At 34.4% G+C, this 17,076-nt stretch overlaps 3 protein-coding genes across 6 annotated transcripts; 2 read left to right on the plus strand and 1 right to left on the minus strand.

Moving 5' to 3' along the window:
- Positions 1–1,979: 1,979 nt before the first annotated feature.
- Positions 1,980–4,077, minus strand: LOC125218416 (alkane hydroxylase MAH1-like). The gene is made up of 2 exons (XM_048120081.2): positions 2,760–4,077; positions 1,980–2,455 (listed from the first exon to the last, which is right to left on the minus strand). Exons 1-2 carry the CDS (start codon positions 3,945–3,947, stop codon positions 2,132–2,134), a joined length of 1,512 nt encoding a protein of 503 aa, XP_047976038.1. The 5' UTR covers positions 3,948–4,077; the 3' UTR covers positions 1,980–2,131.
- Positions 4,078–10,060: 5,983 nt separating this feature from the next.
- On the plus strand, positions 10,061–12,919 carry LOC125210572 (programmed cell death 2 C-terminal domain-containing protein). 4 transcript variants are annotated; one of them, XM_048110111.2, is made up of 8 exons: positions 10,061–10,201; positions 10,631–10,731; positions 10,823–10,906; positions 10,994–11,085; positions 11,214–11,491; positions 11,821–12,052; positions 12,208–12,412; positions 12,649–12,919. In XM_048110111.2, the coding sequence occupies exons 2-8, from the start codon at positions 10,639–10,641 to the stop codon at positions 12,733–12,735; spliced, it is 1,071 nt and encodes a 356-aa protein (XP_047966068.1). In that variant the 5' UTR covers positions 10,061–10,201; positions 10,631–10,638; the 3' UTR covers positions 12,736–12,919. The 4 variants fall into 4 exon arrangements, with proteins under 4 accessions (XP_047966068.1, XP_088920296.1, XP_088920297.1 ...); XM_048110115.2 differs by having other exon boundaries at positions 10,089–10,247; XM_089064170.1 differs by having other exon boundaries at positions 10,631–10,906.
- A 1,115-nt stretch (positions 12,920–14,034) lies between these two features.
- LOC125201135 (uncharacterized) lies at positions 14,035–15,921 on the plus strand. Its single transcript, XM_048099085.2, has 3 exons — positions 14,035–14,221; positions 15,108–15,344; positions 15,714–15,921. The coding sequence occupies exons 1-3, from the start codon at positions 14,204–14,206 to the stop codon at positions 15,759–15,761; spliced, it is 303 nt and encodes a 100-aa protein (XP_047955042.1). The 5' UTR covers positions 14,035–14,203; the 3' UTR covers positions 15,762–15,921.
- Positions 15,922–17,076: the final 1,155 nt, after the last annotated feature.

The raw sequence follows: 17,076 nt of genomic DNA on the forward strand, positions 1-17,076 counted from the left end.
AGGCCCTGAGATGGGTAAATAATTATTTTGATTTGGTAATTTTTTATTTTAATATGTAATATCATGTTTAAATCGTATAATAACATCATGTTTTAGTCGTTATCGTGTCGTGTCAAACTAACTTACTATCATTAACAGAGAGTTGACTTTTTTTTGAGTACACGATAAAACACACGAAGCCGTTGGATTGGGACACGATAAGAACCCAATGATTTCGAGTTGGCCTGGGTTGGGTCGATAATTAGTTGATACGATAATGACTCAACCCGCATAATTTGACAGTCCTACGAAAATGGGACACCATTGTTAATACCTTTAGAGAATATTATTTCCCCTATTAATAGTTAAGCTTAACGGATGAATCCATAATCAATCAAAAGATTCAAGACTTATGAGACGAGGTAAGTTTATTAACATTGAACATGATAATTAATTGGCTAACTATTGGATAGTGGAACATAGATACTAAAAGATTGGTTGAATTTTGAAGCGTCAAGTTCCTAAATTGTTTATCGACCTATCAGATCAAAAAATTCTAGATTCACCATTGTTTTGTACTCCATCCGTTCTACTTTAAGAGTCCGGGTTTACCATTTTTAGATGTCCCATTTTAGGAGTCTCAGTTGGAATATTGCATAAAAGGTAATAAGTCATCCCTTCCACTAACTCTTTTTCACTCACATTTTACTATAAAAATAATACTCCATATAAAAGTATAACTCACATTCCACTATATTTTTTTATCAACTTTCCTTTATATTTCTTAAAATATGTGTCGAACTCAAATGAGACTACTAAAATGGGACAACGGAAATCTTATTCTTATTAATTAATAACTTCAGAATATTAGCCAAAAAACGATCAAGTTAAGGGTCGCAAAACAACTCCAATTTAAAGAGATAAACATGGGACGATTTAGTTACGGTTAGAAATTGGGTTTCCAACGAAAAACTTGGTACAATTAGGTCAGCTATGTTGATATTAACAAATAGTACGATAAATTTATAAATTATAATTGAAGATTAATATAGTTATTAACAAGATTAATTTTAATGAACTGAAATCATCAGTTGTCTAAAATTTGTCAAATTATATTTAAATTAGCAGGCTTAGCATGGTTGGGTTAATTGTAATTAGTTCAACCATAATGCAACAAGTCGTATATAATAATTAGTATCTAGACCGGAAAAAACAGTGATAAGTTTGGTAAACTTGTACATCGAAAATTTGGTACGCACCACGCAGCAATTGACAATTATTACGTGTACTTATTTAACAAGATTTAATTTGAACATAGCTTCAAGTATTCTTTTGCGGGTAGTAAAATTAAAGTACTATAACACAAAAGTGAATCACATCTTCATATACCCTTTGATAATAACAGAATTACCAATTCATTAATCATGTATCATAGTATATGTATCTTCTCACTATTATATGGAGTACTAATGTTTATAAGTACAATTTTACCATTTCAATGCCAATGTCTCTCTATTCAGTATGTCAATTTTATTTAATTAATCAACATTTCTTAGCTCACTGTCATATTTCATTGTAAACTATGACCATATTAACATTAAAACTTTCTCCAAAGCCAAGATCAAGATGAGACAAACATTTATTAAATTAATGAAGCCGGTGTATATAGTTATACTTTAAGAAAATTAAAGTCAAGATTCCTAGAATTAGCTAGGACGTAAATAATAGTAATTAATTACTCACTCAATTCTTTTTATAGATAAATAAATATAAATTTAAAATAACATTACAATAGATTCAAACTCAAAATCTTTATAAAAAAAATCCAATTTTTAATTGCTCTGACGGTATGTTCACCACAACATCGTATCGTTGACAATAAGAAATGATGACGATGCGAGGTTTAAAATAAGATCAATTAATTAAACGTTTACTATTATTTTTATTCTGCATATAGCAAACGAAACGTAGCAATTTTCCAACAACTAATTAGCATCCACTTGTCATCCAAAACTTTCAGAAATCATCTTTATTTGCAAATAAAGACCCACAGGAAACAAGAAAACAAAAGAATACAATGGGAATCACAAATAAAAAATAATTAATCATAAAAATTGAACATATACAACAATAATCCAAAAAGACCATAATTTCAACTAGTCCATCTCCTGTTAACCTTAACCTTGAACCCATGCTTCATGTAGAGAATAACAGACACATTAGGGCTAACAGGGTGACCCTTCACCACCTCCACCTCGTAGTTATGGATGATAGCCGCAGCCACCGATTTCAACTGCGTCATAGCAATTTCTTTCCCTAGACAAGTCCTCGGCCCCGCGTTGAAAGCCAAGAACTTGTACGAGGGCTCGTATCTCACCGTGCCCCGCTCCGTTATCCACCTCTCCGGCTTAAACTCTCCAGCATCTGGCCCCCATATGTACTCCATCCGCCCCATCGCGTAGAGCGAGAACATCACCTATTGTTGATATATTTAGAAACAACTATACAAGTTCCATGGGCAGTGATAAAATGCTAACTGGATCTCAACAAACTCCAAACTATGATGTAGATTGTTAGATTTCAAGATTTGATGTCAATAGTAAATGTCAACACAACGTCAATCGATTGATAATGTTGACTTTGTGTTCACTTTCTGTTGATGTTATTTATAGTATGGAGTTTGTACAATATAAAGAGTTTGTATTTGATTTGATTACATCCCTAAGTTTCATTATGACTAATTGGTTTTAGGATGGAACCATATGGATTTCTATCATTACCTTCATACTCGGGTTGACATGGTGCCCACTCGGAAGCACCACGGGCTCCATGGGGGCCTTGTGCTGGAACGGAACCGGTGGGTACAGCCTCAGAGTCTCTAGTAGCGCGCAGTGCAGGTACACCAAGCTCCGAACCTCCTCGGCCCCAAATAGTCGCCACTTCCCGCCCCCGGGCACCCCGTCCAGCTCCTCCCGAATCCTCCTCTCCGCCTCCGGGTGCGTCACCACAAGCCACGTGAACCACGTGAGCGCGGAGCTGGTGGTGTCCCGGCCCGCGATCATCAGGTTCAGTATCGTGTCTCTCAGGAACCCGTCATCGTTGCAATCCATCCCCGCCTCCGCCTCCGATCCATTGATGTACGACGTCAGCAGATCAATCCCCTCTTCACCTCTGTCTCCACCATGTTTCAACAACTCATCCCGCTTCATCGATATGTATTTGTTTATGACTCGGTCGAGCACCCCCCGCGCCCGAGTCATCTGCTTCTCGTGTCCAATCCCGAGAAACCGCTGAAGCCTCCACACCGTCTCCGGCAAGCAATGGCGCATAAATATGGCCTCCTCCGCCTCGTCCATGGCCTGCGAGAACGGGACATCGGGCAGCTCAACCGACAAACATCCCGGGTCGAAACCTGTCACCAATCTACACGTGGTGTCGAATGTGAGCCTTTGGTACAAATCTTGCAAATCGAACAAGATACCGTTGCTCGAAAAGTGGTCAAGCACGGGGACGAGGCCGGACTCGATTTTCTCCTTTGTCGTCTTGATCAGGAATTTTCGGAAGCAGTGGTGGCCGATGAGGAAGCGGGCGTGCTTCCTCTGGGCGCTCCAGGCCTCGGAGTCGGAATTGAAAATTCCGTCTCCGAGGACGTCGAAGATTTTTTTAAATTCGGGGCCTTTAGGGAAGTTGGCGAAGTTTGAACTCATGACAAAGTGGACGTTGGCGGGATCGGCCGTGAGGACGATGTCCATATCAGCGAGCCAGTGGCCTCGGAGGAGGAAGGTCCCGCCAACGGCGCCCAGAAGGTCCACGCAGCGGTCGTGGACCCTGTGGACGTGGCAGAATAGGCTCGGGAGCATCCCGAGCAAGGGCCAGTTCCAAGGCAGGCCATTCATGTTTTTCCAGCACCAAATTAAAAAAAGGCATGCCAATGATAACAATATTTCTGGATAGCCTATTGAAACCATCTTGATTGATTGATAGTAGATTAGTAGTAGTATATGGTTTGTGATAAAATTGGTGTATAAGAGGAACAAAAGTAGAGTGGCTGTATTTATGGCTTAGGGAAGGGAATGCATTGATGAATATATAAAGATCGAAATTGGGTTAAAAAAAAATTAATAATGTGATGGTTGCTATGATTTAGTTGGTTCTAGATTAGCAAGGTAGCTTATCCGTTAGTTAACATCGTGCTCCACTAATTCAAGCTACTTTAAACAAACGGTTTTTTAGTAACACAAGTACGCGGTCATGGGGATTTAATTAGGTATGAGTAGTTGAAACCGATCATCCTATATGGGCATTGAAAACACCCGCAACACTCCATATGTATATGTAAATAATGTAATGAATTGGATTTTTTTCTGGTAATTGATAATTACGTGGAAAACTCAAATATTACATTCATGGCACAAAGGCATTGTTGTCCGTTTTTGTTTGAACAACCATGTTCTGCACGGCACATTATATTTTTTCCAAAATTTATATAATTCCAAATAATTATGTAGCACGAATATTAAATGTAATATCATTTATTATAATTAATCCATAAATATTAGTAATAAAAATCTTTTACATATCTAACAATATAAAAAACTAAACTGCAAACACACATCAACAATATATAATTAAAAATATATTTAATTCAATAATGAAACACTATTAAGAATAAATGAAAAAAACTATTAAAAACTTATAATGAAAATTATCAAATGTTGAATAATATACTTTGTATAAACACACACACACGTAAACTGACATTACAAAATTAATTAAAACAGTCATAAATTTAAAAACATTAATTATACTCTCAATCTGTTAAATTTTATAATTGAATGATTACATAGAAAATTGTAAGGTTGGCAGATTTTAGAAATATTTTTCTTATATATTTATTTAATTATATCTATTTTATTTGATTCCATTCTGAATATGTACTTTAATTAATTTTATACTCCTTATTTACTAATACTATTAGTACAAAATATAAAGAATGGGATGAGATAGAAATGATATGAGGTGAGGTGAGTCCTCTTGGGATCTGAATATTTAAAATGTGATAAAGATTAACTTTGAAATGTATATCATCAATTGATTTATTATTTGATGCATAATATTTTTCATGTAAATATTTAAATCATTTGACTGTATTTTGCATGATATATCTTCACTCAACTTATTATGGGATGTTTTATTACTTTGTATAATGCAAAGTATATCATTAATTGATTTATTATTTGATGCACAAATATTTTTCATGTAAATTCTGAGGGTTTAACTTTTGATAACTTTATTAGCCGATATAACCAAACAAAAAATTGCTTCCATTCTCATCTTCTTCGCCAAAAATGTGTGTGGTTTTTTTTTCTGGACAACAAACATCTTCCTGCTCAAGCTTTACTCGTCGGCCAGCTCAATCAGGTATTTCTCTCTCTTTCTCTATTCAACAAACAAAGAAGCAATAGTGTAAATGAAATTTGCAACATTAGAAAAAAAAAACATACTACTCATTTGAGATTAGTGCTATAGTTCAACATAATAAAACATAGATATTGTATAAAAATAGCAAAAAAAAAAAATGAAATAGGATCCCTTTTGTAGAATGGTTGGAGCTAGTTCAATCTCGACAGTGAATTGAAATATTGTTGAAGTTGCCCCTAGCAAGAATGAATTTCTCTCAGTTCTTCAAGCTTCTTTGCATTTAAAATTGAAAAATAGATCATTTAAACTCTCTATATATTACTTCATTTTTTTTTTCAGAAAACATGGTTGTTTTTAGTTTAAGTTTTAATATGACCCGCTTAGTAAAAACAAACGAAGGAAGTTAGGATTCAACTAAAATATAAATACGTGGAATATAATATTGTACATTATTTTTGTAAAATGGAAAAATGACTTTGACCGTGAGACTAAAAAATAAACAAATTTACATCACACAAACCTAAAAACCTAAAGAATGTATAATTACCACTTCTCCTAATGAGATTTAAGATATTGTTTATCAAAAGCTATAATTTAAGATTGCACTGGTGAGACACTTCCTAGACGAGCTTCATTTCATTGCAATATAGTGATGACCCTATACACTAAAAACTCAAACCTTGAAACCTAAATCCTAAACCCTTAACTTTAAAATATACACATCATGACCAACAAATGAGCCAAATATCAATAAAATTCTCCCTCCGTCCCAGCTCAAAAATTTAGCATGGTACTACAAAATAATTTAAAAATTGAATAAATTCACAAATAATACCGTACACTACTATTTGTGATGATAAATCTAAAAATTAAAATTAAAATATTTATATAAATATTAGAAATGTTTATAATGAAAATAACATTCACGTAAACGTGTAAAAGTGAGTAGACAATTAAACTATAATTTATAGTAATTTACATTGTTCATTTATAGACAATTTAAAATACTATAAATTATAGTTCAATTGTCTACTCACTTTTACATGTTTACGTGAATGTTATTTTAACATTTATCCACTTTAACTACTCCCTTCGTCTGCCATTAGAAGTCCCGGTCACTTTTGCGCACTCGTTTTGTAAAAATAATAATAAATAGTTAAAGTGTAGAAATGATAAAGTAAGAGGGAGAATAATGTTGAGAAGACTCTTATTAATATTATTCCCCCTCTTACTTTACATTTCTCAATTTTAACTATTTATTATCATTTTTATAAAACGAGTGCACAAAAGTGACCGGGACTCCTAATGGCGGACAGAGGGAGTATTTATTACTATCATTTTTATAAAACGATTGCGCAAAAGTGACCGAGACTCCTAATGACGGACGAAGGTAGTAAGTAGGAATGAGTTAGTGGAATATAAGGTTCACTACCAAAAATGGTAAAAAGTGAAATGAGACAAATTTTCAGGGACGTGCCGAAATGGTAAACTGAAACAAACTTTTAGGGATGGAGGTAGTATTAAATTTATAATAAAATGTGAATGGAATGCGTGAGTGGAATATGAGATCGATTACAAAATATAGTAAAAAAAATATGAGTACTAATTAATTGGGGACAGACAAGAAGGAAATCTGTGCTAATTAATGATGGAAAAGATGGATTAACATGAGAACTAGTAGCGTAGGGTCTGTAATGCCTTAGATCTCGAGTTTGACAGTCCCTAGTCTCATTTCTGACTGGGTGCATATTTTAAAAATTACTCCCTCCGTCCCACTTAAAATGAAATATTTGGAAATCGGTTCGGGATTTAATGTAATATTGTTTTGTGAGTTCTTGAAGAGAGAGTAAAGTAAGAGAGATGGAAAAATAGAGATATATTTATTTCTATTTTAGGCAACGTTTCATTCTTAATGGGACAATAAAAAAAGGAAAACATTTCATTTTTAATGGGACAGAGAGAGTATTTGCCATGTATTAAATGAGAAATGTATAGTCTCAATTTAGTTATTGTGTTATTTTAATTGTTTATTTTAATGTTTTCATAGTGGCATGTAATGTAATAAGGATGAAAATGAAGGATAAAGTTTATTAATATTTCTAGTAAATTCTAAATGGGACTTGGGTCTGGAAGAGAATGATACTTCCTCCATCCACTATTAGGAGTCTCATTCATGGGCGGCATGAGTTTTAAGAAATGTTAAGAAAAATGGATGGAAAAAGTTAGTGGAATAGGGGTTCTACTTGTATATATATTAGTTTTAAATGAAATATGAGTGAAATGAGTTAGTGGAATGTGAGATCCTATGACCATTTATCGTAAAAGTAAACCTGCACTTATTCGCGGATGGACTAAAATGATAAAACGAGATTTCTATTCGCGGACGGAGGGAGTATAATAAGTCTTCTAACGAGAACCGGAGGGAAGGGAGTAAAATATTTTCTCTTTACCTTTTTCTTGTTTCTTATAATAGAACTAACGGTAGTAATATGAATTTTAAAATCTTATTTTTTTTCTTAAATTTATAGTATGTTTTATGCAAATACAGTAAAATAGTTAGAATATAAATTCTAACTTTTATTTCGTTTTTTTTGCTATAATGCCCATTAATTGGAAGAATAATTTCTATTTTTTTTTATTTCACTTAAACTTAACCCATCTACTTTTACTTCAAGATAAACCGTTCTTTCGATATTGATGTTGCTTTTTTCGACAATCTAGCTTTTATCAACTAATATTCGAATTCATTTTCTCTTATACTCATCTCTTTCTTAACCCCCCACCCCCACCCCCCATCCCCTACTAATACTACAAATATTTTCAGTAACATTGATATAATTAAAAAATTACTTTTTTTTTCCTAAAAAATTATCACTTATTTCTATTTCCATCAGTCCCTAAAAATTTGTCATCTTTCACTTTTACCGTTTTTGGTAATGGACTCTACACTCCACTAACTAGTTTTGACTCATATTTTATTATAAAATTAAATATATAAAACACAAATATAGTACTTCTTCCGTTCCATAATAGTAGAGTCATTTCATTTTCTGCACTTATTTTGAAAAAATAATACTCCCTCCGTCCACATTTATAGTCACATTTAGTTAGGGCACGGGTTTTAAAGAATTGGTGGAGTGTGTAATTAATTAAGTGAGATGGTGTGGTGTGTAATAAATGAAGTGAGATGATGAAGTGTGTAATAAATGAAGTGAGATGAAGGAGTGTGTAATAAATTAAGTAAGTTGGTTGAAGGTGGATCCCTTGTTGACTTTTTGGTTTTTTATTTTTGTTTTGGTTTATTTTTGTGTTGATAATGGCATTTGAGTGTAATTTTAGTGAATAATGGGGTAAAATTGTATGTCCAAATATGGAAAATTCTAAATGTGACTATAAATGTGGGACAGACTTTTATGGCAAAATGTGCCTATAAAACTGGGACGGAGGGAGTAATAAATAGTTAAAGTGGAGAGATAGTAAAGTAAGAGATATAATAATGTAGACAAGAGTCTTATCTACAATATTATCTCTCTTATTTTACTTATTCTTCATTTTAACTATTTATAATTATTTTTTTAAAATGAGTGCGCAAAATGAAATGACTCTACTATTATGGAACGGAGGGAGTACTACTTTTTTTAACACATTTTTTATATATTTCTTAAAACTCGTATCGGATCAAATGATGACAAATTATATGATCGAGAAAAAATATCATACAATTTTTGATTGTGTAGAGTAGGCCAGCCACAATATTAAATTTCTAGCTTCACTCGGCTAGTTCATCATGAATTTGGTGGCGGTTTAAACACTTACTGACTTTTTAAATTAATTTTTGAAAAAAATCAAATATATATTTATTAAATAAAAATAAACTAAATTTTATTATGGTACGTACGAGTTGGACCCATGAACTAATTAAAACCTATATTTTAAATTTTTCCTAAAAATTTCCTTGTTATACAACAAATAAGATTAATACAGTCATATAATCGTGCTATTACATATGCACTCCCTCCTCATAAAATAGATCATTTATGATTAGCATGGATTTTATTGCGTAATCGAAATGTGAGGTCTATTATTAGTACTTAGAGCATTATTAATGTCGCGGGCCGAACTGCACCTGGTGTCAGCCCGTGGCCTGCAATGTTGGAGGGGAGGGATTTGCGGCTCAGGCCACGCTTGAGGACCAGGGAGAGTCCCGGCTTGGCGTGTGAGGCTCCCAGACGTGCCTGGTTGCGGCTCGGCCTAGGGTTATGGGGTATTCGGGCCGACCTGGAACCCCTATCCAATTTTTTTAAATTTATTTCAACTTCTTTTTGCCTATTTATATCTCATATCTTTAACATTTTTCCAACAATTTCTAGTTCTTTATCCTCTTTATTTTTTTATTTTTTTTTTGGATTTGTAATTTTTAATTTTTAGGGTTTGTAATTTTTTACAAACACGCAGAACAATAAATTTTTCGTGTTTTAATTGTTCAATATTTTCTATTTTATGAGTAAAATATATTGTAGTTATGAATAATGCAATTTAATAATTGGAAGATAATAGTAGTTGTGGTCTGATGTAAAAAATTAAGAAAATAATAATATGGAGGGAACCTCTTAGTAAAAAGAAATAAGGATGTGCGGACAGAAAAAAAAATATTTAGTGTCAATTAAAACATTAAAATTAAATTTTCGCGAACTCCCCAAAACTTACTCTCCTCTATCGCGCCGCCACCGTTCCGCCCGACGTCTGCTTCGCCACCACGCTCAACAACTTGACGACTTCTTTCTTTTTACAAGAAGCTCCTGTGAGTGTTAAAATATTCTGAGTTCATTCTTAGCTTCGAAATTGAGGTTTGTCAAGCATGTTTTCGATTAAGTAGAGAGAGATGTCTGGTTGTTTTTCCTTGTTCATTTCTTTTCCCGTTCCAATATTTTGTGAATTAAGTACACTGCCAGATGAATGTTGTCTGTTCTTTACCAATCACTTCTTCAAATTGTGTTGATATATTGAAATTGAGTTGATTGTCTGAGATATCAGTAATTGTGGAGTGCTAAAATTATTAGAATTATGCTTCTTCAAAAAAATCAGTTTGTAATTTGGTCATAAATTGAAGTTTGATGTTCCAGAGTGGAGCTGAGATGCTGTGCATCATTGTTTTTAGTCTGTTGTTAAACTATTGAATGATCTGGCAAATATTTCTCATCAAATTCATGATCTTTTATTATTGATCCAGAAACAAACATGGATGGAGTCATTTTAGGCATGCCTGGGCCATGGGCTGAGAGTAATTATGAAGAAGCTGATATATATACTACGAAAATCGGAGGCATTCCTGTATGTTACTCAAATCTTGTTTGAGAGTTATATATTTTACTTTCAGAATGTGCTGCTTCCTGAATTTTGGTTTAATATACCCGTTGATCAGGATTTTCCTATTCCACTTTTTGATGAGAAGCCGGATCTGCTTAAGTGCGTTACGTGTAGGAGCAATCTTTCTCTCGTTGCCCAGGTTTAGATCATGAGTCCTTGGTGTTTCCAGTTATCAGATTTGTGAACACTAAAATTGCTTCTCTTGTTTTATGGTTTTTGTTTCTAGGTCCATGCTCCTGTTTCGAGTGTGTCTTTGACAATAGACGAGCGACTAATCTTCGTTTTTGCCTGTATGGTTCCAAGGTGTGAGAGCCCCATGTAAGGTCCTTTTTCCAAAATTTTTGTTAAAACTGTACGCGCATTGCATAAATGATAGATCAAGTGGTAGACCATCATATACCAGACAGTTTTATTATTTGATATTATCACTATTTTGACTGTTGCAGCTGGAAAGCACTTCGAGTACAGAAACTTTTAAGCAACAAAGGGGGCGAATCACCTAAGTCTTCTTCTTGTTGTTCAAAAACTAATTGGTTGGACGACCTATGTTCGTTTGACGTTGGAGAAGAGGATGATGACATGGATATAGAGGAGTTGAGTAGAGCACTTTCGGAAGCCGCTAGTTTAAATTCTACTGACGAAAAGCAGAATAACGTCGCTAAGTCCAGGAATGAATATATGTCCACTGGTCAATCAACTAGGTCTATTGATAGTAGTATTCCAGGTGAGCTTCATCATTTTGTTAAGGCAATCCTTATTTATGAATTTTGAACTCCATTAACCTCTATTATGTATGTAAATGATGTGATTCTCTTTTTATCTAAAGTGTGATAGTTATAAACTTAAGTATTTGATTTAGCATAATCTAACCAAATAGTAGATTATAGTACTTCAAAACTATTCATGTATAATGTGGCATATATTTTGTAGTAGAGTTGTGGATGAGAGGCTATGTTAGTGAATAATTTCTGGCTTTCTCCACTGTTACCAAATGGCATTATATCCCCACCTCCTATAAATTTACTGATTGTATGATTGTGTCGCTTATTATAGTTTTCCCGTGCTTCTACACATATGCTCAAGAAGAGAAGCTATCCAAAAAAGCTATTTCCGAAAGCTCTAAGCTCCAAATCTCCATTGAAGAGTATGAGAAAAATCGTAAAGATGACTCTGATGGAGAAACTTACGGAGAGGAGAAATATGAATATGATACAGCACTAAATGCTGATAGAACTTACCTCAAGTTCATGAAAAGAAAGGATGTCTACCCAGAGCAATGCTTCAGGTAAAAGCTTCTGTTAAAGCGGGGCTGTGATTAGACATTGATGCCAATTCCATGTACACATATCTCAGTAACTAAGGCCACCATTCTTTGTTTTGTGTATGTTAGCCGCCAAATTCTGTTTCATCCTACTCTTGATGTTTGTCTTTCTGCATTAGGTACTCTTACGCTGGCAAACCCCTATTGGCTTCTGGAGAGATAGGGAATCCTGGGTCCTGCAAGCTCTGTGGTGGGGCAAGGCATTTCGAAATGCAGCTGATGCCGACATTGATATTCTTCTTGTTGGAGAGAAGCGATGATCAACAAAGGATACCTTTGGAAAAGTTCGATTGGTTGACTGTGTTTGTATACACTTGTTCCACGGTGAGTATCCTCATATCGTACAAGTGCAACTGAGATAATAGTAACTATAAAAGGGTAGTGACGATATAATATGTAAGGTTACAGAATGTTCAATTGCTACAATATCTATAATGGCTCTGTACCACATTCTTATACTGCCTTTAGCTAAAGAGATTTGCGGTTTGCCAACACTAGTTATCTCTGTCTCTTGTAGTCTCTATAACATGAATAACTCGTTTTCGTCTCCTCTTTTTTAGAACTGTGCAGGTGCAGAGTTTCAAGTTAGATCTGGTGATGACGAATGGATAGTAGCTGAGGAGGCACTTATATTCCAGCACGAGTGAAGAGTTGAAGTGCAGTTTAAGTGTTTTTTCTCTCTTTCATTCTTTCTTTTTTTGTAGTTTTAATATTTTGACAATATTTGTATCTTGAGAAATTTATTTAACTACAGAGATTTAAACCGAACATAAAAATGCAGTGTATACGAATTGAGCTATCATTCTTTTAGAAGCTCATATCCTTTTGATACTTCCTAGCTTCCCATATCCATATGCATGTTTCTAAACTTCTCAATTCAAATGAACATAATCAAAGTAGTTTCCAACATACCCCTGTCAGTTTCAACAACTGATCAAGGAAAACCCTATCATGGGATATGATCACCCTTGCCACAAGGTAATTTGTAGGTTCATCGAAGAGCAACTAATCTCACACACGATCAACATCCGCAACAAGAGTTAAATGGGTCGCCCTAAAGAGAGAACAAAAACCATTATATACGTGAGAACTGATAATGGTTTGGAGTATTTATCAAAGGAGTTTGACGAGTATTGTAAATCTAAAGGTATCAAAAGGCACCGCACTATACCTACGAACCCTCAATAAAAATGGTATGATAGATAGGGTAAATAGAACGATTTTGGAAATGGTGAGATGCATGCTTTTGGCAACTCAGATGGAGAACATCTATTGTAGTGAAGCTATTGAACAAATGTCCTTCATCTAGCATTGATGGAGATACTCTGATTATAGGTGGTTTGGGAGACACATCAGTTATTCAAATTTGAGAACTTTTGGTTGTAAAGCCTTTGCACATGTGAGGCAAGGCAAATTGGAGACTTGGGCATTAAAATTTATTGTGCTAGGTTATCAGTCAGGAGTTAAAGGCTATAGACTATGGTGTGTTGAGTCTGGTAATGCTATGATTATCATCAGCAGAGGTGTTATAGAAGGAGCTATGTTTCTATAAAGTAACAATGCTAGCTTTTATCGAACAATGACGTGATATTGTTTGCAAAAAATCTGCACGCATTAATAAATAATGTAGCATATGACCAACACACAAACAAAATGTGTCTAACCATGTGTAGGAAGTGAATGAAGTTGCATTTTATGCATATACCGTGTAACTGTAAGTAAGGTTATAGCCATATCTGAGTTGGAAGCATACGCGTGAAATAATAAATGTTGTGATTGTTATTCAATCGAAAAGGCAATCACAGATAAGCAATTAGAATACCAGAAAAGGTAAAGTTGCCAGAGAAGCCAAAACCGTGTTAAATACCAGGGGCGATTTTGTAATTATCCCACGACAATTATCTCATATTATTATATTCAATTAATTTTCCCACACACACCACACTTCCATTGCTCAAATAAAAGGCACACGCATTTCTCTTCATCCCACCACAATTCCACTCTTTCTTATTTTCATTTCCAGATAATTTTCTCTACTTGTTTCCAGTCGCAATTGTATTTCCGAATAAGTTTATCTGAATTGTCAAGAAAATCCGGTGATTTTAGTTTTATCAGATGGAAGATCGCAAGGAGGTATGTGGATTTCGACTTTTCAGCTATACAAATTGCTAATTTCTTTCCTCAATTGTGCAATTCGAGTGTGTTTTTTGTTGTGCTAAATCAAAATTATGGTGTTTTCAATGTTTATGAAGGTGTGATTGTGTTTGATGTTTATGGGAATCTGAATTAGCACTGAGATTTTTTGCTTTCATTTAACTTTTCCTTGTTTGTCGTTACCTAGTTGTTGATTTGCAGTTGTTGCATGCACAGCTCTACAGATGTATGATACTATTATTTTAATTATTCTTTGCAAAGGCTTGAATTTTGTAGATTTTTTTAATAGTGAATTAAACTGAGATATATAGTTGAAATAATGCTTTCTAAATAAAGGTTTCGTGTTTCAGCTGAAGTGATGAAATTCAGTTTGTTGATTTTTCTTTGGTAATATTATTCTTGATGAAGTCAGGGGAAAAGGAGATATAGGAATAAGTCAAGAATTAAAAAATATAGTAACTGTTTTGTATTTCTACCTATTTTTTAATTTTGGATAGAAGAGTCCTAGTTGTGAATGTTCATGTTATGCTTCTCTGTCATTTTGATTTGTCTCCATTGAAAATAGTGATGGTGCTTTAGTTTTCTGCAATAATGATAAAGTTCTATTTTATGAGCTGTCTTCATCAAGATCAAAAGCACATGCTTAAGAAAGGCAGGAGTCAATTATAGAGATTAGTGTATCTTGCAGTCATTATATTCTACGAACATGGTAAAAAAATTGTGAAATCAACAATGATATCTTGTGGATGCAATTAGGATGAGATCGATGCAATTAGATGAGATCGGGATTGTCAATGCTAGTAATAATGAAACAAAAATTGGCCTTTGATTGTTTCCTAATCACAAGCTTTTGGTGACTGTGTAGAGGAATGCGCCATGGCTATCCGTCCCACAGTTTGGGGACTGGGACCAAAAGGGACCATTACCTGACTATTCCATGGATTTCTCGAAAATAAGAGAGATGAGGAAGCAAAACAAGAGGGACCCTTCAAGAGCTAGTCTTGGGAACGAGGAAGAACTAATCCCTTCTTCGACCACAAGAGACACCACCGCTGCTCGTCACAATGATCAGCACGACTATCACCAGAACAACTCCCCAACGGTATGCTTCAGCTGTTAATATATTTATGTGTTAATGGTCCATTTGATTTCATGATGTGTATTTAGAAGGGTTTAAGAAGATACATGGTATCTCTTTTGCTTAGGTCCACAAATGATTCAATATCTTAAGATCATGTGGTGGTCCTTGGTGGTGTCATATTGATATAGCATTGAAATAATGTAGGTCAAATTAGATGGGAACGGGTCCTTGATGTGTAAATCCGAAACATTTAGCCAGAAATGGGAAGTGACATTCTATATTTGTGTAGTTGGAAATATTTCATGAATCTCGTTTTAATTGATAAGAAGTGTGACTTCTTGTTGGTATGCGTTCGCATAGCTAGCTTGCTGATATTGTTGTGTGGTGCAGGGGAGGCGGAGCATCTTCAGCTACTTTAACTGTTGCGTCAAGGCGTGATTCGTGATAGGGTGCTCCATTTCTTGTTGTATGTTTGATGGTGTAATCGAATGTTGTAATTTACCTAGGGCTTTGACGATTGGTTGTGGCTAGAGTTGAATAATTGATTTTCGACTCTGGAGTCCTTCTCAATTTCACCTAATTAACCTATCCTTTTTAAGCTGATACTACTTTATTTGCTTATAACTTGGAACATATGGATTTGCATATTTGAGTACCCAGAAATATGAAGATTGGATAGAAATTGTTAAAAACAATCATGATATTTGCCAATTGCATAATACTCCTCCGTCCCACTTAAAATGCAACATTTGAGAATCGGCACGGGATTTTATGTAGTGTTGTTTTTTGAGTTAATGAAGAGAGATTAAAGTAAGAGAGATAAAAAGTAGAGATAGAGTTGTTTCCATTTAAGAAAATGTTTCATTTTTAATGGAACAACCAAAAAAAGAAAACGTTACATTTTTAATGAGACAGAGTGAGTATACATTTATCTATGGAAGAATTTACGAAAAGACTTCAGTCATGGTTATACAAGTTTGAGAATGACTTATACCTATTTCGGATCAACAACAACCACCACAACCGTTCACAATAGATTATCCACATCTATCTAGGTTAATAATGATTTATACTTATTTCTACAAGATACTGACTAAAAATCTTCTGTAATCATAATCCTACCATTATGTCTGTGAGTAAAATATTTAGTAAAGAGAAAGTTACTTGTTGTTTCCAAAAAGAGAAGGTCAAAATTAATCCTGAACATATGTTCATTTACGTTTTTGGTTCTAAACATTATCTTTTGGATTTTTTGGTCCTGAATATATGGAAATTTGATCATTTTGGTCATCCGTCAACATTTTCGTTAAAAACTAACGATCAACGGGTTTAATCCCGATTTTGACCAAATTAAACTTTTAATTCTGATTTTTTTACTTCCTAATTAATTCTCTAATTATTTTAATAAATAATATGAAAAAATAAAAAGAAAATAGTTGACCAAAATAATAACAGTAAATAATTATTTTTTACCCCTTCCTTAGCCTCAATCTCCAGCAGCAACAATCACCTCCGATTTCCATGGCGGCAACTCAATCCGCCGCCTTCTCCACCACCGCATTCCTCATCGACGCCGACTCCGGCGACCGCCTCACCTACTCCGCCTTCCTCCAGCGCGTCACCTCTCTCTCCTCCTCCTTCACTTCACTCATCTCCAAAAATGACGTCACTTTCGTCCTCTCCCCGTCCTCTACTTCTCCCTCCTCTTCCTCGGCGTTGCAATCTCGCCTTCTGTTGAAAATGTAGAAGAAAT

Source organism: Salvia hispanica, chromosome 2 (assembly GCF_029641045.1).
Source record: "Salvia hispanica isolate PSC_SH4W2 chromosome 2, Shi_PSC_v1, whole genome shotgun sequence".
Lineage (NCBI taxonomy): Eukaryota > Viridiplantae > Streptophyta > Magnoliopsida > Lamiales > Lamiaceae > Salvia > Salvia hispanica.

Bases quoted from the DNA above. Each gene is read 5' to 3' on its own strand.
- LOC125218416 (XM_048120081.2), bottom strand. From the start codon at position 3,947: ATGGTTTCAATAGGCTATCCAGAAATATTGTTATCATTGGCATGCCTT. The intron at 2,456-2,759 runs GTAATGATAGAA...TATCAACAATAG, and splicing joins ATGTCAACCCGAGTATGAAG to GTGATGTTCTCGCTCTACGC.
- LOC125210572 (XM_089064170.1), top strand. From the start codon at position 10,688: ATGAAGAAGCTGATATATATACTACGAAAATCGGAGGCATTCCTGTAT. The intron at 11,086-11,213 runs GTAAGGTCCTTT...TGACTGTTGCAG, and splicing joins CCAAGGTGTGAGAGCCCCAT to CTGGAAAGCACTTCGAGTAC. The intron at 12,053-12,207 runs GTAAAAGCTTCT...TTTCTGCATTAG, and splicing joins TACCCAGAGCAATGCTTCAG to GTACTCTTACGCTGGCAAAC.
- LOC125201135 (XM_048099085.2), top strand. The intron at 15,345-15,713 runs GTATGCTTCAGC...TGTGTGGTGCAG, and splicing joins ACCAGAACAACTCCCCAACG to GGGAGGCGGAGCATCTTCAG.